Raw genomic sequence first — 25,365 nt, forward strand, 5'->3', positions numbered from 1 at the left:
CATCTGTAATCACTTAATTCATTTCACTTCTTTGTTCCTCCACCCCAACACAGCATTTTTGTGAAGTGCCACCCTGAGCTATTGAAAGTTTTCTTGAATTCAGCAGTCAGATAAAAATCTAGAGTTGCTCTTGCTTGTGCTTGATATTTGTGATCAATAACATGATCCCGTGTCTGTTCTCTGACTGACAGAATTAATTTTCCTGCAATCATTCACTTGCAGACTGTTCACATTTATCACCTCCTTCCCACAAATGCCTTACAAAGTTGAACAGCTGCACAGATACAGACATTTGTGCTGCCCAACAACAAAGCATGGCTATTAGCAGCAAGCAAACACTGAAGACATGCAGCTTGGGTAAACTGAAGGGGTTTGAAAGCCTAGAGAACCATGGCAATTACTCATTTTTCTTCCACAGACTTATTTTTCCCCTAGCCCTGTCAATGACATCATCCTATTTACACATCTCGTCTGTACAGACACAGAATAAGGTATGTCTAAACAGTTCAGCAGCACTGCTTCAAGAGGCACTGATTCAGCACCCTGCTCTGCCTGTAACACCTCTCTCACATCCCACAGCCAATTGGCAATGGCCAAGCTGTAGATCCCTACTTGTACATCACACCCAATTACTTCTGCTCAATGCCAGGCCGGATGTGGCTCTGGGCAGCCTGGTCTAGTGGTTGGCAACCCTGCATATATCAAGGGGTTGAAACTAGATGATCATTGCGGTTCTTTTCAACCCAGGCCATTCTATGACTATGATCTCCTTCCAACCGGGGCAAAACCATGGGTTTTTCTCAGCAACATGGGACAGACTAGAAGCTGACAGAAGATAGATGGGCACAAAAATGCTAAAGCTATAGAGAAGAACATTTCTAGAAACTATCAAGAAGTACCTGTTGCTAAACACACAGCAGCACAGCATCATACATCAACCTGACATCTGTAGATTCCATTTGTTAGCTGCAAAAATGTTAATAAAGTACTAATAAACTCACAAGGCAAAAGTTAAGCTTAGATGCTACCAGCAGAAACTGAATAGCAACAGGACCTGGGCAACATCTTCAGGATCTCCAAGACAAAGTAGCTCTGACTTTTCCACAAACAAAAATAAGTGCAGGAAAATAAATAAATCACTGTTCCCTTTTGGTGGGCTCCTTGGCTGAGAAAAACCTGTTTAAGAAGTGAATTCAATACTAACCTCTGTGGTAAGACTGAGGCTTTACCCCCTTCTCCCCCCCCCCCCCCCCCCCCCTTCCTACTACCCACTGCAACTTCAGAGGCCACATTCAGCAGGCTATCTCATGAAACTTCTCCAATTCCTCCATCTCCATGGCCTGCTTCACAAAACTCACAGCTAAACTGACCAGTCATCCTAACATTACAATGGATTCCCAAGCCCCTTCATGTGTGCTGTTGTCCCAGGACAGGGAATAATTGCCTTCCATTCTGCTGGAAACCAGTAACCTTCTGACAGAAACCTGGGCAGAACCAGTCCCTTCTCATATCAACTTCCAGCAAAAACACAGTCTCTTCCTTGAGAGATCTTTCAGCACCACCAAACATATCACAAGTTGCAGTATAAAGATACTCTCTCGAGAGCTCTGTAAGATTTTAATAGGCTGGTTAAAAGGGGAAGAAATTGCAGGATCATGTCATGATTTTCACAGTATTTTACTTTTTCCTACCTTAAGAGCCTTGAAAAATCATACAAATGACAAACTAGCCAAAAAAAACATCATCTTTTTGTTCTGCTGTCAGCGAGTTCCAGAGCAAGCAGTTTGATCCTATCAGTTTCCAAGTGATGTGTCTAGGCATCCAGGCTGCACAGCTAGGAGAGCCATTCAAGTCTTCTGGCTTTTAAATACATCCAGAAAGCTTGTTTAACAAGCCTATTTGGCACTGATTTTTTTTTTCCCCCAATAAGTCACCTTCTCAGTTTTGTGATGAGACTTCCACCCTGTCATTGCTAGTCCTCTACACTAGACGCCAAAAGAGCTGTGCTCCTGCCTGCTTCTAAACCCACAGCAAACTGTATTTCCCAGGTGCGCAGAAGCACTCTCAGCTTGTCTTTGAGCCCCTCTACATCCTATGTTTAAACCTACCCATGATCTTCACACTGACCTAAAACAGACCTTGTGACAACTCAGTAGTTTGTGAGCTCACACCTTTTAGTTTGCACACATCCTTTTACCTGCACTGTTACACCACTGCCAGCATTCAAGAAGTGCTGGCTGAAGCTGTCAGCAATTTCCTCAAGGAAGGGTTTTAAACATGCTTGCTATCTGGCTTCCATCCTTGTAGGCAGTTCCATAATACCATCAGTTACTCACAAGTGTGTGCAACACTCCATTCCCTGAAATCATGAGAAGGCAGATCACAACTGAGAACAAGTTATGTACTGACATAAACCAAAACCTACTCTATCTTACCTATTCACCTACACTCAAGAGCATTGCATGGATAAATGCAGGCCTTTCTAGCTGCATGTCATAATTTCTGAACAGCATAATTTCTGAACATAGGTAGGAGAGGAACAGCAGATGGGACAATTTCACCTACAGCATCCTGAAGTTCTACTGTATCAGGCGAGGTTTCACTGATAGTCAAAAAAAGTAGTTCTTGTTGAGAATCCCAAGCCAACTAAACTTACATAGGTAATTGTCTGACTAGCCTAGAAATTCCTTCATCAGAAGATTTAATTACCATATCCCAGTTTTATTCTGTGAGTATGTCACAGTTAAAATGGGCCAAAAGGGACCATTCTTTAAGCAAAGTTGTTGTACTGTTTTTCTGTTACCCCATCTCATCTACCTGTTCATCCCAGACTTAATCACTTTAAAAAAAAACAACAGTGGAAAACAGAAATTCTCACTCGAGATGAAGAGATGTGTGCCAGGCATACTACAGAATAGGATTTCATAGAGTTTGGTAGCACACAAATAGAAGTTATTTGGGACACAAAGATTTACATTTAATGGGAATTATCACAGCACTCTGAGTACTTCAAGGTTACATTAACTAAGATGCACACAAACCATACCTCACAAGGAACCTCTGACCCCCAGCTAGGGATGAAAGGAGCAATGAGGCCATGAATCAGTAAGGTATGCAACTTCATATTCACATTAGAATGCTATTTAAGGCAACATGGCAGAAGAAACTGAACAGCCCCCTGGTCTGTCAGACAAAGCAGTCTATCACATGGCACCTCCAAGGTTCATAGCAAATAAAACTTAACATGCTGGTCTTTTTCAGCAAGAAGTACAAAAAAAGTCAAATAAATGAAATCAGGCCACTCCACAATAAGATGTTATCACAAATATCACACTCAGCCTCTACTCTGCCCCATACAGAGCCATACCATACAAAGATACGTTGCATAACTTCTGGTATAAGAGGAGATGTATTGCCAGGCTTCAAGTACCTTTATAAGGGAGAGGTATGACAGACCCAAGGCAAAGTTTCATTTCATCCATATAGAGTGCCATCAGCCTGGCCAGGACACCAAGCTGAAAACCCAAGAGAATTCTGCTTCTTAATGACATCCTGCACTGCCACAAAGGTGAGCAGAGCTACCAGATCTCATGGGACACATTTCAGCTAAGGGCTTCTCAAACCTCAACTGGTGCATGCACCAGCACAACCCAATTGTTCTGCCCACAGTCCAGCCGCACCATCAGCCCGTGAGCCAATCGGACCAGTTCTCTGCTTGCCCTACCTGTTCACAGCAGTGCCTCTCTGACACCTGCCCGTTTTTCAGATCCTCAGAAAAGCAGCTGAAATGCCACTCAGGCTTGCTGGTATCCCTCAGCAGCACTGCTCACAGCCCATTCTTCCAGTTTTCCTCCTGCCACTGTAGCAGCATGACCTTTTCATTATTGTTTCCTTGCCCTGGACTCATTCAGTGCTTGGTATAATGGCACAGACTAGAAATTATTTCTTTTACTGGCTATTTCCATTAGGTATCATACACTATTTCATCACTACTTACTGTACACATATGGAGTAACAATAATGAACGTGCCCTTGTGGCTAGAAATGACACCATTTTCTATTACTCCATAAGGAAGAAAAGAAAAACTCACGTCTCAAAGCCTTTCTGCTCACACCAGGCGATGAATACCTCCGAAGCAGCGTCCCAGGAGTGACAACATCAAATAAGGTACAGACATCTGACGGGAGCCTCGGCATTTAGAATTCTTTCTTCTGATGCTAGCAGAGGATCACCCTGATGCTAAACTCCTGTTCTGCAGTTCTCCAGTTGCCAAGGGCAGGTATCGGGTGCTGTGAGCCTGCATTGTACAGCTCTGCTGCGTGAAAGCTTAATCTCGTTATGTGATAAATAGTCTTGACACTGAACGTGCCATGTGGCGCACACTCAACTGGCTGCTTTAGTCCCTTTCCCGTGTGAGTCCTGCACAGCAAAGGGCAGCACCACAGCTGATACTGCACGTAGTAAATCCTAAGTAACAGCTGACCAGACCAGAGTTGAATTGCCACAGCAAGCAAGAATCGCTTGCAACATCAATGTTGGGATATTGTAAATTCTTCAGAATTAGTCAGGTTTCCCAGACTCCCCAGACTCATGGTTGACTTGCTACAAAACAGAGCCCTCAAAAGGAAAATAATGAAAAAAATCTTGCCACAAGCAAGATTGGGGTTCGCTGCTGGTTGTATTTTCATCCTGACACATCACGTGTGAAGTATTCCTGCAGTAAGGGACTATTCTGCTCTTTCACATCAGTTCATGCACAGAGAGCACAAACTTCCAAATCATTAAACACAGCTTCTGAAGCCAGCCCCATGGTTACTTCCAGAATGAAAAAGCACTGTCAAAACAGCTGCTGTAATGTTTCCCCACACTGCACTCCCCACAGTCCCCAGTCAGGAATTCCTGACCATAAGAAACCTTTATTTCACATCCCAGTTCACTCATGGATAGCCTATACCCATTTACTCCTGCATTACCATGTAAACTAACAGTGCCTTCCCACTTTCACTAGCTTACATAAAAGCCAGTTCTGATTCTTTCATATAGACAAGCTTCAACAGTTAATGGAGCAACCCAAAAACACCCAGTCCCTTTTGCTTACAAACAGATAAATGGTTTTTACCTTCAGCTTTCAGTATTTCAAGCCATGACTTGCAGCAGTGCCTTCTTACAGCTTCTTGCTGTTCATTCAGGTGTCCCTTGTCAGAAAAACCCAAGCTAGGAAAGCCTGCTAGCATAAGTCCTTGATCTCTACTTGTACAAATATGTGCAATTTTAAATGCTATTTTTCACAAATTGAAGGAGTGACTCAATTTTGAGTGCTGTACATGAAACTCTTCGTCCCATGACAGTACAACTGAACAACACATTCAAGTGTAAAACTAGTTTGCTTCATATTTTACAGCTATCTCCCCTGAACCACGCTACTGCCCAGAGCACAAGCATGTGAGCCATTGAACTCACTTGAAATCACATGGTTTTGATTACCACTCTCCATTTGCCTTTTTTTTTTCCCTTTCTTTTTTTTAACATTCAGAGTTGAGCATCTAAGTCCATAGCTGCTACAACCTAAAGCAAGCTGACATTTCTTGCATTAAATTATTTCAGAAATCTGGGCTACAAGCTTCTGAAACCCTGTGTTAACGAGGACACATTTCATAACAGTTAAAAGTCCTTCTCCACATTAATAATTGCTTACTTGCAGATGAATTCATTGACTTTTACCTAAACTGTGTTTTAAATGCAGCTTTCAAATGTTTGGAGTGCCATACAACAAAATCGTGCACTTTTACTATTTTTAAAAATAAATAATAGAATGAACAGCACTGCAAGTAAACCTATCTTACTGCAAGTACTGAAGGGTATTTTCCCATACAAACAAAGAAAATTCGTTCTTAGCCTACAACAGTTACTAATTTGTAGTAGCAGCACTGCCTTACATTTTCTTTCCAAAACTTTATTTTTGGCTAAACTTCAGACCTATTATTGAATTAAGCTTTTTGAGCAGGACTTCTCCCATTCACTTCTATACTCAACAAATTTCACATCAAAGTTACTCAACTCAAAACACCACGTGCTCCAGCAGTGCTGATGATTAAGGTCCCCAGTACTACAGGGAGCATCATAACACCAAGCCCATCTGCAAATCTCACATTCTAGGTGATTCATTTCAGCTCCACTAAATGCAGAACCCAAGCAGGTTTTTCACTTGCAAGCCTAAGAACTCCCCAGTCCTTTAAAAAAAGAAAAACAAAAAACAAAAATCAGTTGCATCGCTGTTCCAAGCCCCAAAATAGGTCTTCTGACACCTTTATCTTAATGCTTTAAAAAAAAAAAAAAAAAAAAAAAAAAAAAACTAGAGGAGGGAAAAGAAAGAAAAATCTGTGGGAGCAGCTGCACAAATATTGCAGCTGCCAGAGACAGAGCTACTCTCCAGCATCCAGATTTCATGTTTTGTGTTGTGCAATACACTTTGCAGTGGATAACCACAGTGACTTCACATGCACGTGACACAGGGTTTTGATCTCAGTTATGGCTGTGAGGCAAAAAAAGCTCCACGCACAGCCACCAGAAGACAACACACTCAGGTCTGTGTGCCTAGAGAGTAGCTAGGCATCCAGAGGCTTAGAGGAAACTCCCAGACATCAAAGTTACAGAACTAATATACTGCTTGCTGTAACTTCACGTGGACAAACACCTTGAAACTATCATAGAAAGCAAAGTTCCTTATGGTACAAGGATTTACATGAATTTTTTTTCTCAACACCTTCAAATCAATAAAAGCTCCTACCCATCCTAGTGCCCACGCATTTCCCACTGAAGAACAGCAAGTGATCCAGGACAGCAAGGATCTATGCCAAGCTGCCTGCTGCAATCATTCAGCTTCTTCAAACAAGCAGCAAAAATATCAGGTTATTTTTCTCCCAGTTAATGAACTTCCAAACAAAACAGAATTGTGACAACAAACAGCAGCTATGACGGGCAAAAGTCATCCCTGCGGCCCAGCATGCTACCTTGGGCTGAAGTTTAGGTCTCAGTAGCAAGCAGAACTAACACAAGCACAAGATGTCACTCTCAACTAGCTACCCCTTAACTCTAGGTTTTCCCCTTATTAACCACAACTTTTTCCAGCAAGTATTTGTGCATCTGAATTATACTTTAAGTCTTACGTGGACACAGTCCTACCTCCTATTTCTTGCAAACCCACCACTCCTGCTCTTAGATATACCCCTCATAGAGCTCCTGTACTGGTAGAAATATTACCTCTTCTCTCAGGTAAGCAGCAATAGGGCAAGAGGGAATGGCCTTAAGTTGCAGCAGGAGAGATTCAGGTTGGATACCAGGAAACATTTCTTTTTAGAAGGAGTGGTGAGGCAGTGGCACAAGGAGTTGTCCAAGGAGGTGGTGGAGTCACCATCCCTGGAGGTGTTCAGGAACCGTGGAGATGTGGCAATGAGGGGCATGGTTACTGGGCACGGTGGGGATGGGTTGGACTGGATGAACATTTCCAGCCCTAATGATTTTATGATTCTGTTATTCTATAAAATTGCCTGTTCACCCTCCTGAGGCCAATCAAACTTTTTAGCTTCTATAGCACATCACACATCTGCTCCATTTGGAATGACCCAGTTAATTCTTAGAAGCAAAAGACACAAAAAACATCACTCCTTAAAATGCAGTCTTCTTAACTGATGTGACACTTAACTGCACAGAACTAAATATAGGAAAAAAGAAAAGTATCTTGTTGCAAGAAGCTATATAAACACTGCAGAAGGAATTCAACACGAGTTGTTGAAATTTGGTCTTGTTGGGCCACAGAACATAGAAGCCCTTCTAAATGAAACTGTACTGCAGTGGATCAGAACAAGTTCATTCAAGTTAACAGCACCATGCTCCTTCAATACCCCCAGCCCAGTGAAGAGTGGCATTTTGATCAGAAAGGCCTAACAAAACCAGAGCTGGGCTAGACAAACAGAATGAGCTCAAACAGTTAACAGGTAAATTGCAGACCGTGACTGCAAATGAGACACTATCTCAGTGCAGGTGGTTCGCTGTCTCAGGGGAACTTGCTTATTTCACTGCTTAGCCAGTGGCTCAGAAGTAGAAATAAGAACTGTGCAGCTGACAAGTAGCAGGGAAGCTGCTAGAGACAAACAGGAAAGGCAGCTGACAGCCACCAATCTGTGCATTCCTATTCAATAGATGCACGAGTGGCAAAGAACTGACAACAGTCAACAGTGCTGGGGGTCTGCCCAACACAACCACCAGCATCACCACCAGGTAATTTAATGAGGACAGAAAAAAATGCAATAAATCTTTGTATTGCAGCAGGACTGCACCTAAAATATCACCTCCAGTGAGAATATTCAAATGTTTGAGTGTTTCAGAGAACTGGAAAGCATTTCAAGGAATAAAGAACTAGAGAGCACATTGACAGAATTGGGTTTTCCACTTCTAAAAAAAATTCTGACAATTTAAAGAGAATACCTCCTTCACTTTTATTCAAGTCTAATAGCTAACTTACAGTGTGTTCACCCACAGGAGAATTCACAAACAAATGCCAGCCCAGTGCTACAGTTTAACTGCCACAATCTGCACCAGGAATTTTTAAAAAGAAACTCAGGTCAAGCACTCCCCCACCTAATGTGTATAAAGCAAAGTAGCAGCAGCTCCAGGAAGAAAGCATATTTCTAAAGGCCATTTGGTCACCATAAACACCAAGAAGCCTGCAGTGAAGACAGCTAAGTGTAATAGGATGCAAATCACTTCAATCTACCCACTGTGAATTACAACTCTATTTTTCCCCAGTGTGTTTTAAAAATCACATACTGAATCAAGCAACAGGAGCTGAAGAGGTCCTGAGAGCTGCTATGTGCTATAGCTGCACCAAGAGCTCACAGGGGATTTCTGTTTCTTGTTACTTCAAGACACAGCCTCCTCAGAAGCCCAACCTATTACCTGGGAGGCAATTCTCTTGAAGGGATCTCCATTTCTGTCTCTCTGAATCCCATCTTCAGGACCAGTTAAAGCCACCTTCACACACTTAGCCTTTTGTATGCATGCATGTACTTAAAGTAGGGTTAACTTCAGAATTATCTCATTTAGGAATAGAAGCAGAGAAAAGTCCAAACAAAGAAAAACACAGCTGGGAAACAAGGCAGCAAATCAAAGAAGCAGCAGACAACTTTAGGCATCACGCATGAAGACACACGAGTTTTAAGCACATTTATTTTTAACACAACCCACAGTATCACACAGTGGAAGATACTTTTTGCAACAACAAAGCCTGCCACAACACAAGAATTTCATGGGAATGGGAGATCAAACTTTGCTTTTCCCTTTGTCTGTAACTCCACATGGCACTTAGCTGATTTCATAGAATGGTTTGAGTTGGAAGTTTGGTCCCAATCCCCTGCTATAGGCAGGGACACCTCCCTCTCAACCAGGTTGCTCCAAGCCCCATCCAGTCTGGCCTTGAGTGCTTCCAGGGAGGGGGCATCCACAGCCTTGCTGGGCAACTTGTTCCAGTGCCTCATCACCCTCACAGTAAAGAATTTCTTCCTGATATCTAGTCTAAATCCACCCTCTTGCAGTTTAAAACCATTTCCCCTCATCCTGTTGCTACACGTCCTTATGAACAGTCCCTCCCCAGTTTTTCTGGAGGAGGGAATTCTGGCACTTTGCTTTGTCCCTTGACATAGGTAACATGCCCTCCTTTAACTCTTCACCCAAGGGGAACCTAATCCCTGAATACACAGAATGAGTGTCACCATACAGGTACAGAACTACACCACCACTGAAGCACTTAACAGCTTAATAACAGTTGATTTAATAGGAGTTATTATCTTCCCCCAGCACAAACACAATTTAGATAAATATTACACAAATTCAGAGTATTGCCTCTACGCTCACACAAGGAATTAATTTAGTTTCTTATTTCTACCTACACAGGACGATGGCACCTAACCAAAAAAAGACCATGCAGCTTATTTCCAGTTCTCTGTGCAAACTTTCCAACACCACATGCAATTTATTTGCTGCTGAAAAAAAAAAAAACAAAACAAAAACTCATCTTACAGCCTGCATGCACATTACTGGGAACAAACAAACAGGTAAATGTTCTGCACATCTCAAATAATAAGAAAAAAAGAAAACTGCTGCTTTACTTTAAAAAGAAATCTGCTTAGTAACTCTAAAATCCACTGAAGATTCCCTATCTCTTGGGCGATTACAATCAAAATGCTCATTGTAAGTTTGCACCAGCGAGCTTGTTATCTCTGAAAGCTTACTACAGACATTTATGAAAGAGAAAAGATGTTAAGATGAATATCGCCAATCCGAAGACTAATATTAGCCTGGGGATGGCAGAACGCACAAAGATCTTTTGATACCGAGTCCCACGAGTAGTAGGATCGCACATCTTTCACTCGCATCCCCCGAAAGCAATAGAAAGGCGTGCTGCTGGGGAAGGCTGAGAACAGCGTACAGCCAGGCGCACGGAACGCAGCACCCCTCAGCAGGGCAGAGCCACCGAGGACGCACCGACAGCTGCCGCCTCTCTGCCCGCTCGGCAGCAGTCGTTTGCCCGCTGTACCGCTCCACGGAAATCACAGCCGCCCTACCTGCCCCGCTTCCAGCAGGAGCCCCACAGCTCCCCGACACGAGGGTTCCTACCTTCTACAAGCGGGGTCGATGCTCTCCCCCATAAGCGTGGCGGCTCCCCGAGACAAAGTGGGGAGCCGTGACAGCCGGGTTTAGCCCTCTCGCACTTCCAAGTTGCTTTCCTTTTTCCCCCTCGGCAACGCTCGGAGATGGCTCCCTCCGGCCGTCCCTAAGGAAGCAGCCCAAGAAGTTGGGAAGAGCGACCGCGCTGCGGATGCGTGCACGCACAGCCCGGAGGCTGGAGCAAACTCCCAGGGCCGGCCCTCAGACGCAGCCCGGGGTTTCACGTTTCATTGGCGGCTCCGGAGGAAGCCAGCCGCCTGCCCGCACATCGCTGGACGCTCCGCATCCCACCGCTAGCATCCCCTGCAGGGCTCGGACACGGCCAGAGCTACTCACCGCCGCTGCACAATTCGCCGGAGCCAGGCTCAAAGGGAGTTCCGTCCCCCGTGACACGCGTAGGAGACGGCAAGCGGATGCCAAACACCATCGCCCTAGGCAAATTTCTTCCTCTCCCACCCCAAGGGTTTTTCTGCGTGCAGTCCCTCTAGTTAGCCAGACATGCTTCGGTGGCTGTGACCCATCTATTCTGAGCAGCCTGCAGCTCTGAGCCATGCAACAAGAGTTTTGCCCCACACAGACCAGACAAGGGTCGCCTTGGACTGGGACACTCAAAACTGTGCATTCTACACAGGCTCAACCGATTCAAAAGGATTAACTGATCATAGTACTTTTAAGAAGTACAGCATGACACCTCCAAGCCTGACAAGGGCTCTACACACTAAGCACACCTATGGCAAAGCCTGGCCCACTGCCAGCCACGCAGCAGGCATAGTTGGTGGTGGTGGTGGGGTGCATAGTGGAGCTGACAAGTTTATAGAAGAAACTGAAGCAGTTTTTGCGCTCTACCCAAATTTCAGCTTTTGTGCACGTGGACAGATCTAAAGTCATAGACTTCCCCCTCTTGCTACTCACCTCTTACAATTCATCTGGTTCCAGCTCCAATCCCCCACCCCCAGCACAGCAACACTAAAAAAAATCCCAGCTACTACAGGAATTAGTCACAACCTTTTGAAGGCAAGCAGTTTTCTAAGTTTCACTGGACTAGGAAGTTTTTAAATAAGTTATGAATATTTATACACTGCAACATGCAATCAGCTGCAGCTTTGCAACAGGAATACCACTGATATGGAGTGGCTTCTGCTTCTACCATAGAAGTGTGTCCAGGTGTCTGGTTATCCATAGTGGATCTGGTGGGCTGAAATTACAACTCTTTACCCCTCCTTTTCTTGGCAACTGAATTTCCAGCACAACTTGTAGCTGCACTCAACATCTTTGCATTTCTTAAGTGTTCTGGTTTACACAGGCAGGACTAACATAGAACTCACGAAGTTCACATTGCAGAGCTAGTCAGAGGGGAGAATTCATAATCTTTCCCTTCAAATAAAGCTTTTCCTTTTCTTCCCTTCTGTACAAGTACTCAGAATAATGCAGTGTTTACTTTGGATTCCAGTATTCAGCAGGGAATGTCTCCTAGTTCTTTAAGAGCCCAAACACTTTTTTTTTTATCTAGCCTCACTTCCTCCAAGTCTGGGCTGTTGAGTCTAGAGTTGTACCCAAAGCATTCTGAAGAACAGCTGAGATTATACCGAACACACAGAAGGAAACTGATTCGACCATGTCCTGACTGATGGCCACCCACACGTGAGTGTGCCAAGTCCTATTAACACAGTCTTTAGAACTGGAAAGCGGTCAGGAGCCACAGTGTAGAGCTTTGATAGGTACTGTAGGAATTTATAGTGGCAGATCAGCACAGAAGTAGGGAAACAAGACAACAGATCAGATACATAAAAGAAGAAAACTTTTCAACTAATTGAAAAAAAATATTCTCATTTCAGCCCCTAGCAGCTGCAAGATTTGAGTCTTTCACAAAACTGTTGCTGGGACCTCAGATTAGAATTGCTTTTACAACATTTGACTTTAATTTCCTCAAATTCTTCCAATATTGCTTTGAGATAACTTTGGAATTAGCTCTTACTAGCATAAACAGACTTCTTGCTCAGCCATAAAGCAAATTTGGGCTTGCTGGGCAGACAGAAAGGTAACTGACCTTGTGCCTTCATTCAGAAGTACAAAGCAGAAGGACATGCAACCCTACAAGGGATAGTAGCACACAGGGAGGAGCAAAAAATAAAGAAAACTGCAGCAAAAATTTTAGTGCTCAAAGTGCAAAGTAACAATTCAAAACAATTCTCAACCTGTTGGCATTTTACCCCTGAACATTTTACTTCTCTTTGTTTCTGTATAGGATAAATCCTTTTGATCACTGCATTCCATAGGTTGCCTTAAGTGACCAAAAACATTTCAGTGCCATGAAAAAATTACTACTTTGTAAATAAAAGTAACAGGAAGAAGGGAATCTTCTTAGAAGCTGAAATTCGCTCACAGATAAAAATAGTTTTTCCCTCACCCATGCTGGGAATGCTGACAATGCAAAAAATATTTCTTCCCTTTAAAAAGTGAGACAGACCCATACTGCAGCACTTCTATTCTACCACACATTCCATAAACCTCTTCAGCTGTCCATTTTGCAGCTGCAGCAGCCTAGCACTGAAATGGACTCTGTCACAATAGAAAATGCTTGGTGCACAATCCTTGCACAGTTTGTTTTATGGGGAGTGATATCATGCAAGTTGAACCAGAAAATGCTTTGGTTTCAACAAATTGCACGCTGAGCTGGCAGGAATGTCTGCACCAAGACACAACACAGGGCAGAGCCCTGCCAACACAGCCCTAACCCTTCCCACTTCATTCACTTCCCCAGCACCCTTACCATGCTTTAAATTTGACTTTCACTCCCCTCCTCTCCCACATTATTTGTTCTCTCAGCCTCATGCAGCAACTACAAATATTTTATGCTTTCAAGTTACACAAACTGCTTAAACATCATACTTGGTGTTAGCTGATATCAAGAATTTGGAGAAGTTAACAACGTGAAAGTCTAACTTCCTCCGTTAAATCAGTTCGTTTATCAGAAAAGTCATATTGCCAGCATGAATGATTTCAATATGGATCAAAAACTATTTAGTCTCTTCTTTCCAGACCAGTACCTTGGAGTCCTGAGATACGAGTCATGAGCTGTGCCTTCAGTTAAAAAACATGGATATGTAGTACACAGAATCTGAAAAGAGGTTGAAATATGCGCTGCTCAATGGCCAAAAAACCTAAGATTATTTTAACATTGTTATTACTGTTTTTTAACTGGTTAGTATAAATACACGGTCTTTTTTCATCTCAGATGAGATCCTTAACATTTTCTCCATCTTAGAGCAGTCAAGAAAGCCTAACAGCCTACTTGCAGAACAACCAGTAACAAAGATAGTACAATATCACTGTGAGAAGATATCTCAGTACATATTGCAATGAAAATATTGTGCTACTATACTCTGATATTCAAAAAAATGCACTACAGGAACACAAGATCTCTAGCAAGAATAAAACTAAGGATAAAAAATTGTCTTGCAGATGCATTTAAAACATATGCACAAGCATGCAGGTAGAACTTAATAGTGCAGTTATGATCCTGGTCCAGCAAGCTTCTCTAGAAAGTGAAGACACGTTCTTACATACATCAGCTGCAAACAGGAACTCCATTTACATCACCTCCCAGTAGACTGAATGGAAAAATAGAAACACCCACCGTGCAAAACAGCACTAAACTTATACAGGAAAAACAGCACCCCGCACTGACCTCACTGCGGGAATAAATACATAAGAGGTAATAAATTTAGTAGTTATGCCAACAGGCAAGGAGCTCACTAAAGCATCCTCAATGAAACTATAGAAGCATCACTGCATCTGTATTTCAGTCAGCTTTCATTAGTGAGCATGTGTGATGAGCAAGCCAAAGTAGTGATGGAAACAAACAACTTAGTTTCATATTACTGAAAGATTACTTTAAGGAATGGATCACCAAAGAGGACTGCTAAAATGCCTTAACTTCACCCAAGAGAGCAGCAGTCTTGACTAAGTGACTATCAAGACACAAGAGATGCTGTGCTCAGTTCTAGGGGACTGTGCAAATCATGCATATCACACCTTTTCTCATGCATCCTTCTCTTGGGTGCCTTCTATTAAGTCTCACTAACAGCTCTTGCTGCACCTTCAGCTTTAATATGCGTGTTATTTCTCTGTACTGCAAATCAGGTCTTATTACCTCCATCATAGGATGCAGAATTAAACAAACAAAAAGCAGAGATGTGATTCCACTAACATTTGCTGGTTGCTATCCTGGACTTCTTCCATCTGTGAAAACAGCAAAAAAGACAAACTAGCAGAACCATATGGATTCAAATGGAACAGACTGCACAGAGTCCTCACTACCACCCTGCAGTAGGTCAGCCAGGAACTCTCAAAGCATCGGAGATTTCAGGGACGAGCACAAACTTTGCAGCACTGTAACACAGCAATGAGAGCTCAAACACAGCTACAGCTCCCTGCTCCATCCAGAGAGCTGATGGAATTGTTCAACGCTGACAGCTGCTCCACATCTACTCTGCTCCACTTTGTTTTGGGAGCATCAGAATTGCCCAGTTAAGTTCCTCACATTCCAACAAGATATTCGAGTGACAGATAGCTCCAGATTGGTTAAATATTACAGGAATACATGTCACTGCAATGTCACCCCTTTCTCTTCAATTCTTCTGGACACATCCAGAGGTACTATAGACAACCCTGTATCTCAAACAGTCACACTTAAACAGAGAGCTCTTGAGCCATTTGATTTCCAACAGTAAAGCAAAATAAGGCTTCCATCTTCATAGCTCAAAAGCTTTGGTTTGCCACTCCACTCAAACATAGATGGAGACCTCTGTATTATCCATTACACCAATGCCCCTCTGGCATCTGCTCATTCCTCCCATACACAAGCTGGTTTTAAGATCATTTGATTGACCCAGAGAATTTCTGTTATTATGTCTTCCAGTGCTTGATAAAGATCTTGGAGCAGAAGGAACTACAATTAGCTCTCAGGTTCTTCTCTTGCAGAGTTTAGATGGGTTCAGATACTCACATGAAGCAGCCTACCTGGATACCTAGCCATAGATATAAGGCTGTTGCACCTCTCTCTGCATGTCTCTTTCAGCTTTGTGAGCATTTTCTGAAACCTAAAGCATGCCCAATGAGCTGCATACTCGAAGTTTTTAATGCCAGAAATTTGATATAAAGTAAATGGAGTGGCAAATGACCACATTCTCTAGTCAGACAACCATAGAAACAAAAAAAAGGATTTTCTTTGGTGTGTTTTTATTACAGTCATTAAATACCACTTCATCCAAACCCTTTTATCCATCCAAATGCAACCATACTCTAGATACAGTTGAGGATGAGATGCAAGAGAAGATGAAGCAGTTTCTGTGATTAGCGTGGGCTTATTTGCCTTTGGTGATGGTTTTCTTTGTTGTTGTTTTAATATATGCAAGTTTTTTTGTTGGGAGCGTCATGTTTAAGGCCACACTCATTCCTAGCCCATCTACAGAACTACAAAAGCATGGCACGAAAGTCCAAACAGCAGCACATTGCTGCCCTAACATGACATGGATGTTAATGGAGCTCAACAAGGCAGAGGAGAATAATGTGTTCCAAACTGTTAAGCCATTCCTTGCACAGAAAGTATGCTTAAGTCAGTCCTGTAACCAGGATATTTTGGCAAATGTTGATCTTAAGAAAACCCACTGTTACTTTCCCCTTCCAATATCCCCTATCTCTGGCACCAGGAGCTTCAGGATATTTTTACTGCAATTGCATTAAGTCCCATTAACTTCTTCTCAAGCACCTACCTGGCAATTCTCAGAAAAGAGACACGCCGTGAGTGATCTAAGCAGAAAACAGGATCCAGACCAAGAAAAGCAATGAGCTAGGGGCCATGAGACTAGAGTTTGAATCCAAGTTTCTGCCAGCCAAGCAAATCTGGGCAATCCATGCTGCTATTCTGTGTCTTTCTTCCTCCTCCCCCACTTCTAGCACATCTGTTTCAAGTTAAGCTCTCCAAGACAATGACTCTCTGTTGCTACAGTGCCCAACATGTTGTGCCTCCATCAGGAAGCAACAAAAACCTTATATGCCTAAGGTGGCTGTTCAATAGCCCGGCCCAATTCTTAGAGATTCTGGCACAGTATTTCACGTTTTCTTATGTAGAGGAACAGGATGAAGTCACCCACTCACTACAATGGAAGAGAAGTTAGGAAGAACTTAGACTGTGAAACTCGTTTGGTCAGAGAAAGAGATGCACCTAATGTCATTTCCAGCAGCTGTACAAAACTCAAGTAAATAACATCCCTATCATTACAACAGCAACATATTTTTAAGAGTTTAAAACACTTAATGTTATTAAGACATTCAGACAAGCATCATTCAAAATATGCCAGCTAAATAACATTAAATCAAAAACAGGCTTCATTTCAGTAAATAAGTTTCCATACCACCATGGGTACCATAGCTACCTACTCACTGTACATGATCATCAGGCAGTGGAACAGAAAAACTTGAGTAAGGACATGGGGAAGATAAGGATTCAAGTTAACTGTGTACCAAATGGTGCATAACACCCCAACAGACAGACCTATGATAAATCTCTCCATCAGGTAAAAGCAGCTTTGAGACACACAGAGCTAATGCACATTAGAACGTACTACAGCTGAAATGTACAGCATAACATGAAGGTGCTTATAACAAGGCACAGAACAGAACACCTCCAGCATCCCAGTGTCCGACTGGTAAGCATCACTCACCATAGAGCGATGGAGGAGAACTGCACCATAGAAACAGCTGCCCCCAGGGAGGTGGGGACCATTTTTAAGACTGAATGATAACCATATCTTCCCACAGCACAACCTCATGGCTGTTCACGCATTCCAAATAAGCTCAGGTAAGAAAAAAGGTGAGCATTACTACAGCCTGAATCAAATGACAAAGGAAATCTATAATGTTGACCTCATGGTTGCTTATTCTCATTTTGCCTGAAATTTCTGTATTCCACAACTGTGCAACGGCACCACAGCTGCATACATTGTGCTGGTTAGGACTGAGACACTTCCTGTCAAATTGCTCTTCAATATGCTGATTTAATTGTGTTTTTAGGAATGTTTTAAATCGCTTTGCCCATTGCTGCAGTTTTAGGGAAGCCAAAAAGGAAAATGCTGCTCACCACCACCGTTAGGCCTCTATATTAGGAAACGTCTTCAAGAATGACAGCGTTAACATGGCATCACCAGAATTAAGAAATACACAACTTGTAAAGAAAGCAAGCTAGGAGAAAGGCAAGTTCGGCTTCAGATGAAATAGCAAAGCAAAATCTATTATAAGTAGCTCACGTTTGCTTTTGGTAAAACAATTGTATTAATCAATTGGACCTTTGCTTAGAAATAGTAAAAATGTAAAAATAACAGAACTGTCATCACAGAGTAGAAAATCCTCTTAGAGGAATGAGGGAAACTCTTTTGTCCTTCTCAAAGGTGAAGAATGAACTATTAGCATTCATGTCACCAGAAACAGACAACTGGAAAACTGTAACAGACCACATAGCCTATTCTGCTTCTGCTTTTTAGAATTCAATTACAAATCAGAGTCTCTAGTCTCATTTCGCAAGTATTTTGCAGGTGCCCCTTGAGGGCCCAAGCTGAGAATTCAGTAACATAGGCTGATTTTGTGAATATTATTTTCAGACAGCATCTCTATCCTTTACGGGTTGAATGCAAGCATTTTTCCTACTTTATAGTGGCAGTTCAAACACCTTTCCTAACTAAGTTCTGAGTCTGAGATTAAGTTTTGGGCTGAACGACATGGAGCCAGTCATAGGTGAATGCAACCAACAAGGAAGAGATGGTATGGATAAAAGCTATTTCATTTAACTTGTTTTTAAATAGAGTGTGTCTTGAAGTAGAATTGATTTTATATACATGCAGAATGGCCACAATTCAATAAGCCATACTTCTATATCCTACTCCGTTTTTGTTGCAGAATTTTTTGGAAGAATCTGTTTGCCTTTGGTGCTTTTACTTCACAGCTTTTCCATCAAATAAATAGATTTCATTTCACTGACAAGAGTAGGATGCAAAGACTCCAATGGCTTTTGAGGCAGGGATTAGATGCATTTGTCAAGCCCAGAAAAAAAAAAAAAAAAAAAAAAATTTCAATATTGGACAAGAATTCTTGAGAGATTCAGAAATACTATAAAGCCAAATTTGTTTTCATTCCTATTATATTGATAGAAACATGAGCATGAAAAAAAGAGATGTTTTAGTGACATGATAAAACATTCAAACTTCTCCTGTGGCCTACAGTATCACCAGGAACATCTTCTGTTTTATTTCCTTGCATTTCTTCAGTCCTTTCCTGGTATCCCCCCACTACACCATTATTCTCTGCTGAAATTACAAGTTTGCTGCACTGAAACCACAGAACTTCCAGGAAACCACAGAAGGCATTGCTACAACCCGTGTACCTACAGCCTCCCCAAATGCATGAAAACCTTCCGTGCCCAAACTGGTCTAGTATCAATGTAGCTACATTTCTTACACAGACTTACCTCCCACTGTGGAAAATAAACATATTAAAGCATGACTAACATTTCTCCACACGGTAAGAAGTGGCAAGTGCACACTGAGACAGCACTATACACTGATTTTTGCATTTATGGAAGTATTTCTAACCAGACATGGAAAGCTTACTAGGGCAATATTATTCCTCCAAATATGGAAAGAAAATCTGCAGCTCCACATGCCTCTTTAGACCCTTAATGACAGAGCAATGACATTCACAGGAGCTCTGCACACGAGAGACTGCCCAATTCTGCAGGCCAACAAGGAGCAACCAGAATGATGTACTCCTGCCTTATTCAGACCACTTGCATTTACAGTTCAGCCAGAACTTCTTGTAACCTCACTTTCTACCAGTATTTTACCGTTCACACCTCCAGAAAGCCATTCAGTCACCAGGCAGAAAGGACAACTGCTGAAGACAGACTGTCGCCAAAGTTTGTACCATTATCAATTCTTACCTAGAGTACAGTTCAGTTATTTTCTATTTGTGCCATCCTCACAACAGGACAGACTCAATCCTGAGATATGAACAAGTCCTAACGTCTGACAGTCCTGAATCAAAATGACTGCTTCATATCCTCCAGCACATTTCCAACACTCGGCCGATTGTTTCTGATCCTGGAAAACAAATTTCTCTCCCCAGAATCTCAAGCAAGGCCAGCTGTTTGCCTCATCAAGACAGGTCACTGCTGGTTAGCTTTCAGCAGCCAAGCACAAACATGTTGATGATTATCTACATCATGCAAGCGATTCATTTTCCATTTCTGTGATAAAGCACTGAAGGCCTCATTAACCGAGAATACATACTGGTGACAGTTACAGCCTGAGGTGCTGAAAAGCCTCACACTGGAGTTTCCCTTTCTGCCACAAACCTGACTAAGTTGTGCCAAGCTCCAGAAGGAAGCAAATCTCACAGGCCCAGAAGTTGTGCAAGTTCTTAATGCTGAAGGATATTTAAGTTAAGCCACACACAAAAGTAGAGATGTGCTTCTGTAAGAAAATAAAAATATACAGCCTCATTTAAGGTGAGATCTTTGTCTTTTATTGTGTCTCCACACAACCGTGAGGTATTCTCTGCCTTGCATATATTCTGAAAGATTTACACCCTTTCAGCACTGGTCTGTGTGTCTCAGCTTCACTGTAATGCTTTGCATCCTACTTGATCCCAGCTTCAGGTTCATGTTCGTGAATAAACCAGAGCAGAATTCTAGTGCACAACAGTGAGGACAGATGACAATTCTTGTGTTCTGGTGCAACTACAAAAACTCCACAGCCCATACTATGGTGAAATAAAGCAGGCAGCAGATACTGGGGGGCTGTTAACACAGCTGTTATCACAGTTAACATTTCCAGAAATTCAGTCTACATTGTGTGTACATTTTAAGTAACAAATTACTAAACTCTATATTGTTACAGAACCTTAAAAGATTTACACATTTCTTTAAGGAATCAGAAATACTCTTTAGTGTACTGATAAATCTTAGTTAATGACAATGCTTACCTCAAAACCTTGCAATATATGTGGGAGACACCTATGCACCGTGCTTTCTAAATCCTACAATCCCTTTGGCAACAGCCTCAGCGCAGTAAATTAGTAATATGTATTAACAGCAACAAAACAGAAGCTGACACTTTAAGTGCTAAAAGGAGGTGAGCAAATACTGGATGTTTATAAATCTGCCTGGGAAAGTGGAAGACCAACAAGGCAAGCCATTTCAAGACATTACTTGCTTATAAAAACAACGGCTCAACATTCCTCCCAAATGTTACAGCCACCTCCTCAACAGAGGCCATGTATTTTCTGCTGAACTTTCAGAGAAAAGTAAACAGAAAACTACTATAAACACGATCCTGATTTTTAAGACTACTTCATTTTTCTGCTCTTTATATCTTTGTTAAGAGGAAAAGGATCTCTCTTAACAATCAATCTCCAAAATAGAACGTGAAGTGCTTTTGCCCCATGGAACTTGGATTACTACAAGAAGTTAACTTCTTAGTGGGAATACGGCAGTAGCCTGTTCCAACAACTGACATGGAGTTACTTAGTACACACTTTTTAGCAATGGATGAAAATTCTCTTCAGGAGTTTGAAGAGTTAACATTTTCCTTGAAGTTTCTTTACCCTTTTTATTCCAGGTGCTTTTATCAAGCATAGCAGGCAGAAATTAGTTGACCAAACATGCTGACACTTGGCAGAAAACATTGAAAATTAAAGCAGCTTAGCAATATTGAACAGTAAGTTCTGTTAAATTGATCAATAGCTAAGATTACTGTCTGCATGGCATAAATTGTGTTACCACTCCATTTTCTTTGCTACTCCATTTCAAACCACATTTGATGGAAAATTATAGTTAATATTACTCCCACCAAAAAATATAACAGCATGAAGTCCCTCAGAAAAAAAAAAAAAAAAAAAAAAGACATACCTCCTCCTTTCTCCAGCAGAGAACATTGGCAAGACTTCCACACCTCTATATATTTTTAATTTTTATTCTTTGGCTTCTTTTTTTTCTTTTGTCTTGCTTTTATGGGCACCAGCAAGACAATAGCTCAAAATTAGCTTTGTCTTAGCAGGGAAAAAAAAAAGGCAGCCACGGTGTCTTTTACGTGTAACAGTCACTCTAACATACTGTACGCTACAGAGTGCATTTGCTAATTCAGCTACACTCCATGCATACATACACATTGGTCTCTGACTTAAAAATAATGGAAGTACTTGGTCCATACAACAGAGCTGGTTGTCTGCCACTTGGGGGGGGGGGGGGGGGGGGAAGGGGGGAAGACATGGTTGCCTTGCCAAAAAGTCGTGTTTGTTTGTCCAGCTTTCTTCAATTAATATATATACATACACACACATACAGAGTGATTGCTACTTTAAGGAATTAGGTGGCCTTTAAGGTCCCCTCCAATCTAAGGATGTGATTCTGTGTTATCAAGGGCTCCAGTTATGACATCCCAAAGCATAAGTACAGAGTCTAAGACAAGTACATGAAACAATGTTTCTTTGGAAAATAAGCATTACCAGCACAGACTCATTTGCTTGTCATTTATGCTTTAATGGATTTCATGCCAAAGGAGGTTGTGGATGCCCCATCCCTGGAGGCATTCAAGGCCTGCTTGGATGTGACTCTGGGCAGCCTGGTCTGGTGACTGGTGACCCTGCACATAGCAGGGGGGGTTGAAACTGGATGATCTTTGTGGTCCTTTTTAACCCTGGTCATTCTATGATTCTATGATAATACCAGAGGTGTCCAGTATTTCTAGAAAAACAACCACAGAGCAAACATCCGAACAGAGATGTTTGAGTTAAAGCTGTATTAAGGAGACATCCTCCCTCGAGTACATTGTTACAAGAGCAGCTACTGCCCAAGGAAGAAGACAGACTGCAGCAGGTGCTCCAGGCAGCAGGGCCAAGCAGACACTTCAAGAACCTCTAAACTAGAAACACAAATAACATTGAGCCTCATGATTGTTTCCTTCTGCCATCAACAGCAGTCATCTTTAAGCAGTAGTTAAGGCAACATATCCCTTGAGAGCCTGGTCATCAAGGACTTGGGTTAGGGTTGAGGTATAAGGAGGCACACAGGAAAGCAGAGACCTCAACATTGAGACCTCTTTCACACCCTGCATTGCTGCTTAGCCATACTCAAGATTTCAGCCCATCCACTTACCTTGGTCTCCTCTGTGCTGCCTATCACTAGCACAAAATACTACCCTAACCCTGTTATCTCTCTGCATAAGGCGGATGTAGGCATGTAATGAATGAGCCTAACTAAATCAGCTCAGTCTCTTACTGGAGTGGAGCATTTCAGCAGACATGACATTGATCCAGGAGGCTGATTACAAAACTTTCAGGGCAACATTAATTCAACTATGATAGCCAGAACATCACTGGAATTAGAGCAGTATTTCATCTCTGAAAAGATTTGTTCATTGTTTTGTACAGTGATCTCATCTCAGGATCCATCATTTGCTTGCTCAGTTTTTCTTTTTACTGTCATATCTGGAGCTTAGGTCACAAGCTGTGATAGAAAGGGTAGTCTGACTTAGCTGAATTACACAGATGTATGATTAAGAAACATGAGTTAAATATGGTTCAGTAACAGCTACTTAAGTTCAGAGCTGCAAGGGAGCAGAAAAGACTCATTACCCTTCCCTCAAAGCAGGCTCTCTTTGGCAGGTGCTTGGACTCCCCAGCTGGTGGTACACGGTTGACCACCCTCAGGCATGAATTCAAGCAGCCTCTCCTTAACTCCCTTTCCAGCTAAATTTTTCTACAAACTTCTGAGACAAAAAAAGACATCAAGGTGAGAAACAACAAGAGTATTCTGCAGGTAGATAGGAGAGTACAGAATGCCAAGGGTTACAAGTCAAGCTGACAATGGGCACAAATGTGATATTTTGGCCCCCCAAAACCTCCTCCTGTGCCACCTCACCATTCAAACCTCAGGTACCAGAGCACTCACATCATCACTTGTGCAAAGATGGGATAACACTCTCACTGCTTAATCTAGTCAAACATCCCAACCGTACCTCGATAAGACACTAACTTGGGATGTAAGTTATGTCTGGATCCCAGAGCCTTTTTGGTTTCTGTCAGTCAATCTGAAAACAGGTTATCAAGAGCTCTACACTGGATGCATCACATATATGAACATTTTGCAAGCGTACTTCACTTTTACTAAACCATGCTGAGTTCAGTATTAAGTTGTACATTTGTACTCATCACTACTACAGCACTGAACAGAAACCAAGGCATGCTTTGTCTTGAAAGATTACGCACAGAAAGTAACATTATATGTCACAAATGACACTCAAACCTAACAACAACCTTACCACTGAACATGTGTTGTTTTAGAACAGAATCTTGGGCATCAATCAATTCTGCAACATAACATACGAAACAAGATAACTGGGTATTGAACTTGAATTTCTAGATATGCAGGGATCCCTTGAATAAAAGTGTTCTACAATACCCCTGACAACTAGATAATTACATGTACTATGTATACATTTACATGGATAGTATATGGATATTATGTTTGTATACACACAGGCATTGTAACACAGACACAGATGCAGTGTGCAATCTTCCAGCAAAACTTAGTGACAGTAGTAGCACTTACTATGCTCACATCTCTAAGATATAAACAAATGATATTAACATATGCAATTTCTGGAGATGCACTACAAAGGAAGCAGATCATATACTTCCCTGAACTAGTAGCCCATTTTATTACTGGATCTACCTTTAGGCAGCCACTTCAGGAAATAAAAGAAGAAAAAAAGAGCAGTATGGTTTACAGGACTTGATCTAACTAGCTGCTCTTGAATAAAGCTAGGCAAAAATATTTTCTATTTCTCCAGTTTCTGAGCAACTTCACCTTCAAGAAAAGAAATATCTTTTTCCCCCCAGCATATAATACAGGAATTTTAATCTGTACAAATAAAATGAGCATTGTAAAAGAAAACTTACCCAAACACTCCAGGGTAATTAGGGCAGTAGTTGGAAGCGGTGCTCCATTTAATTCTTAATTTTTAATGGATTTGAATCACCATTTGTCAGATATTAATTGCTGATTTTAAATCCTTGTCTGAATTGTGATGTGAAAAATAAAAAGAATCAACAAACAGATGAGAGAACTGGTAAAGAATTCAGTTACGCAAAGAACCAAAGTTTCTCGCAAACTGATGCTCTAATTATAAGCCTCTGAGTGAGAGCTTCACAAAGCTTTGTATTCACTGCTGCTATTATCAGTAGCAACCATTCACCCCCAAATACAGCAGTGAGATGTCAAACTGCAGTGGACAAACCAAAAAATTCCAGCCACTTCAGCACATATTAAACTAGTTGATGTATCAGGAAAGAAGAGCTCTGCTTTCTTCCTTTATCTGTATGTTACTACCACTATAGAGGAACAGCCTGCTAACTACACAGCCAAAAAGTTGTTTTTTGTTTGGTTATTTTGTTTTTGTTGCTGTTTAGGACAAGTAATACAGGGCTGTAGATAAAGCCAAACAGCAAGGAAAACCATATACCATACAGAGAACAAAAAACCCATGGGAAAAATTCCTTTCAGTATCTAAAGGGGGGCAATAGGAAAGAAG

The 25,365-nt window shown here is 41.8% G+C and overlaps 1 protein-coding gene across 4 annotated transcripts in view; it reads right to left on the minus strand.

Annotated features, from left to right (window-relative positions):
- ARHGAP24 (Rho GTPase activating protein 24) overlaps nucleotides 1-25,365 on the minus strand; it is a 204,312-nt gene that overhangs the window by 143,181 nt on the left and 35,766 nt on the right. The window contains exon 1 of one of the 4 annotated variants that reach the window (XM_048942897.1): nucleotides 11,060-11,153. The exons of 2 other annotated variants lie outside the window; for them this stretch is intronic. In XM_048942897.1, coding sequence (XP_048798854.1) covers nucleotides 11,060-11,150 — 91 coding nt within the window. In that variant the 5' untranslated portion in view covers nucleotides 11,151-11,153. Of the gene's footprint in view, nucleotides 1-10,672; nucleotides 11,038-11,059; nucleotides 11,154-25,365 lie in introns of those variants that run through there. One more of the 4 variants, XM_048942898.1, reaches the window with a different exon arrangement.

The sequence above is a fragment of the Lagopus muta genome, chromosome 4 (genome assembly GCF_023343835.1).
Source record: "Lagopus muta isolate bLagMut1 chromosome 4, bLagMut1 primary, whole genome shotgun sequence".
Taxonomy (NCBI): Eukaryota; Metazoa; Chordata; class Aves; order Galliformes; family Phasianidae; genus Lagopus; species Lagopus muta.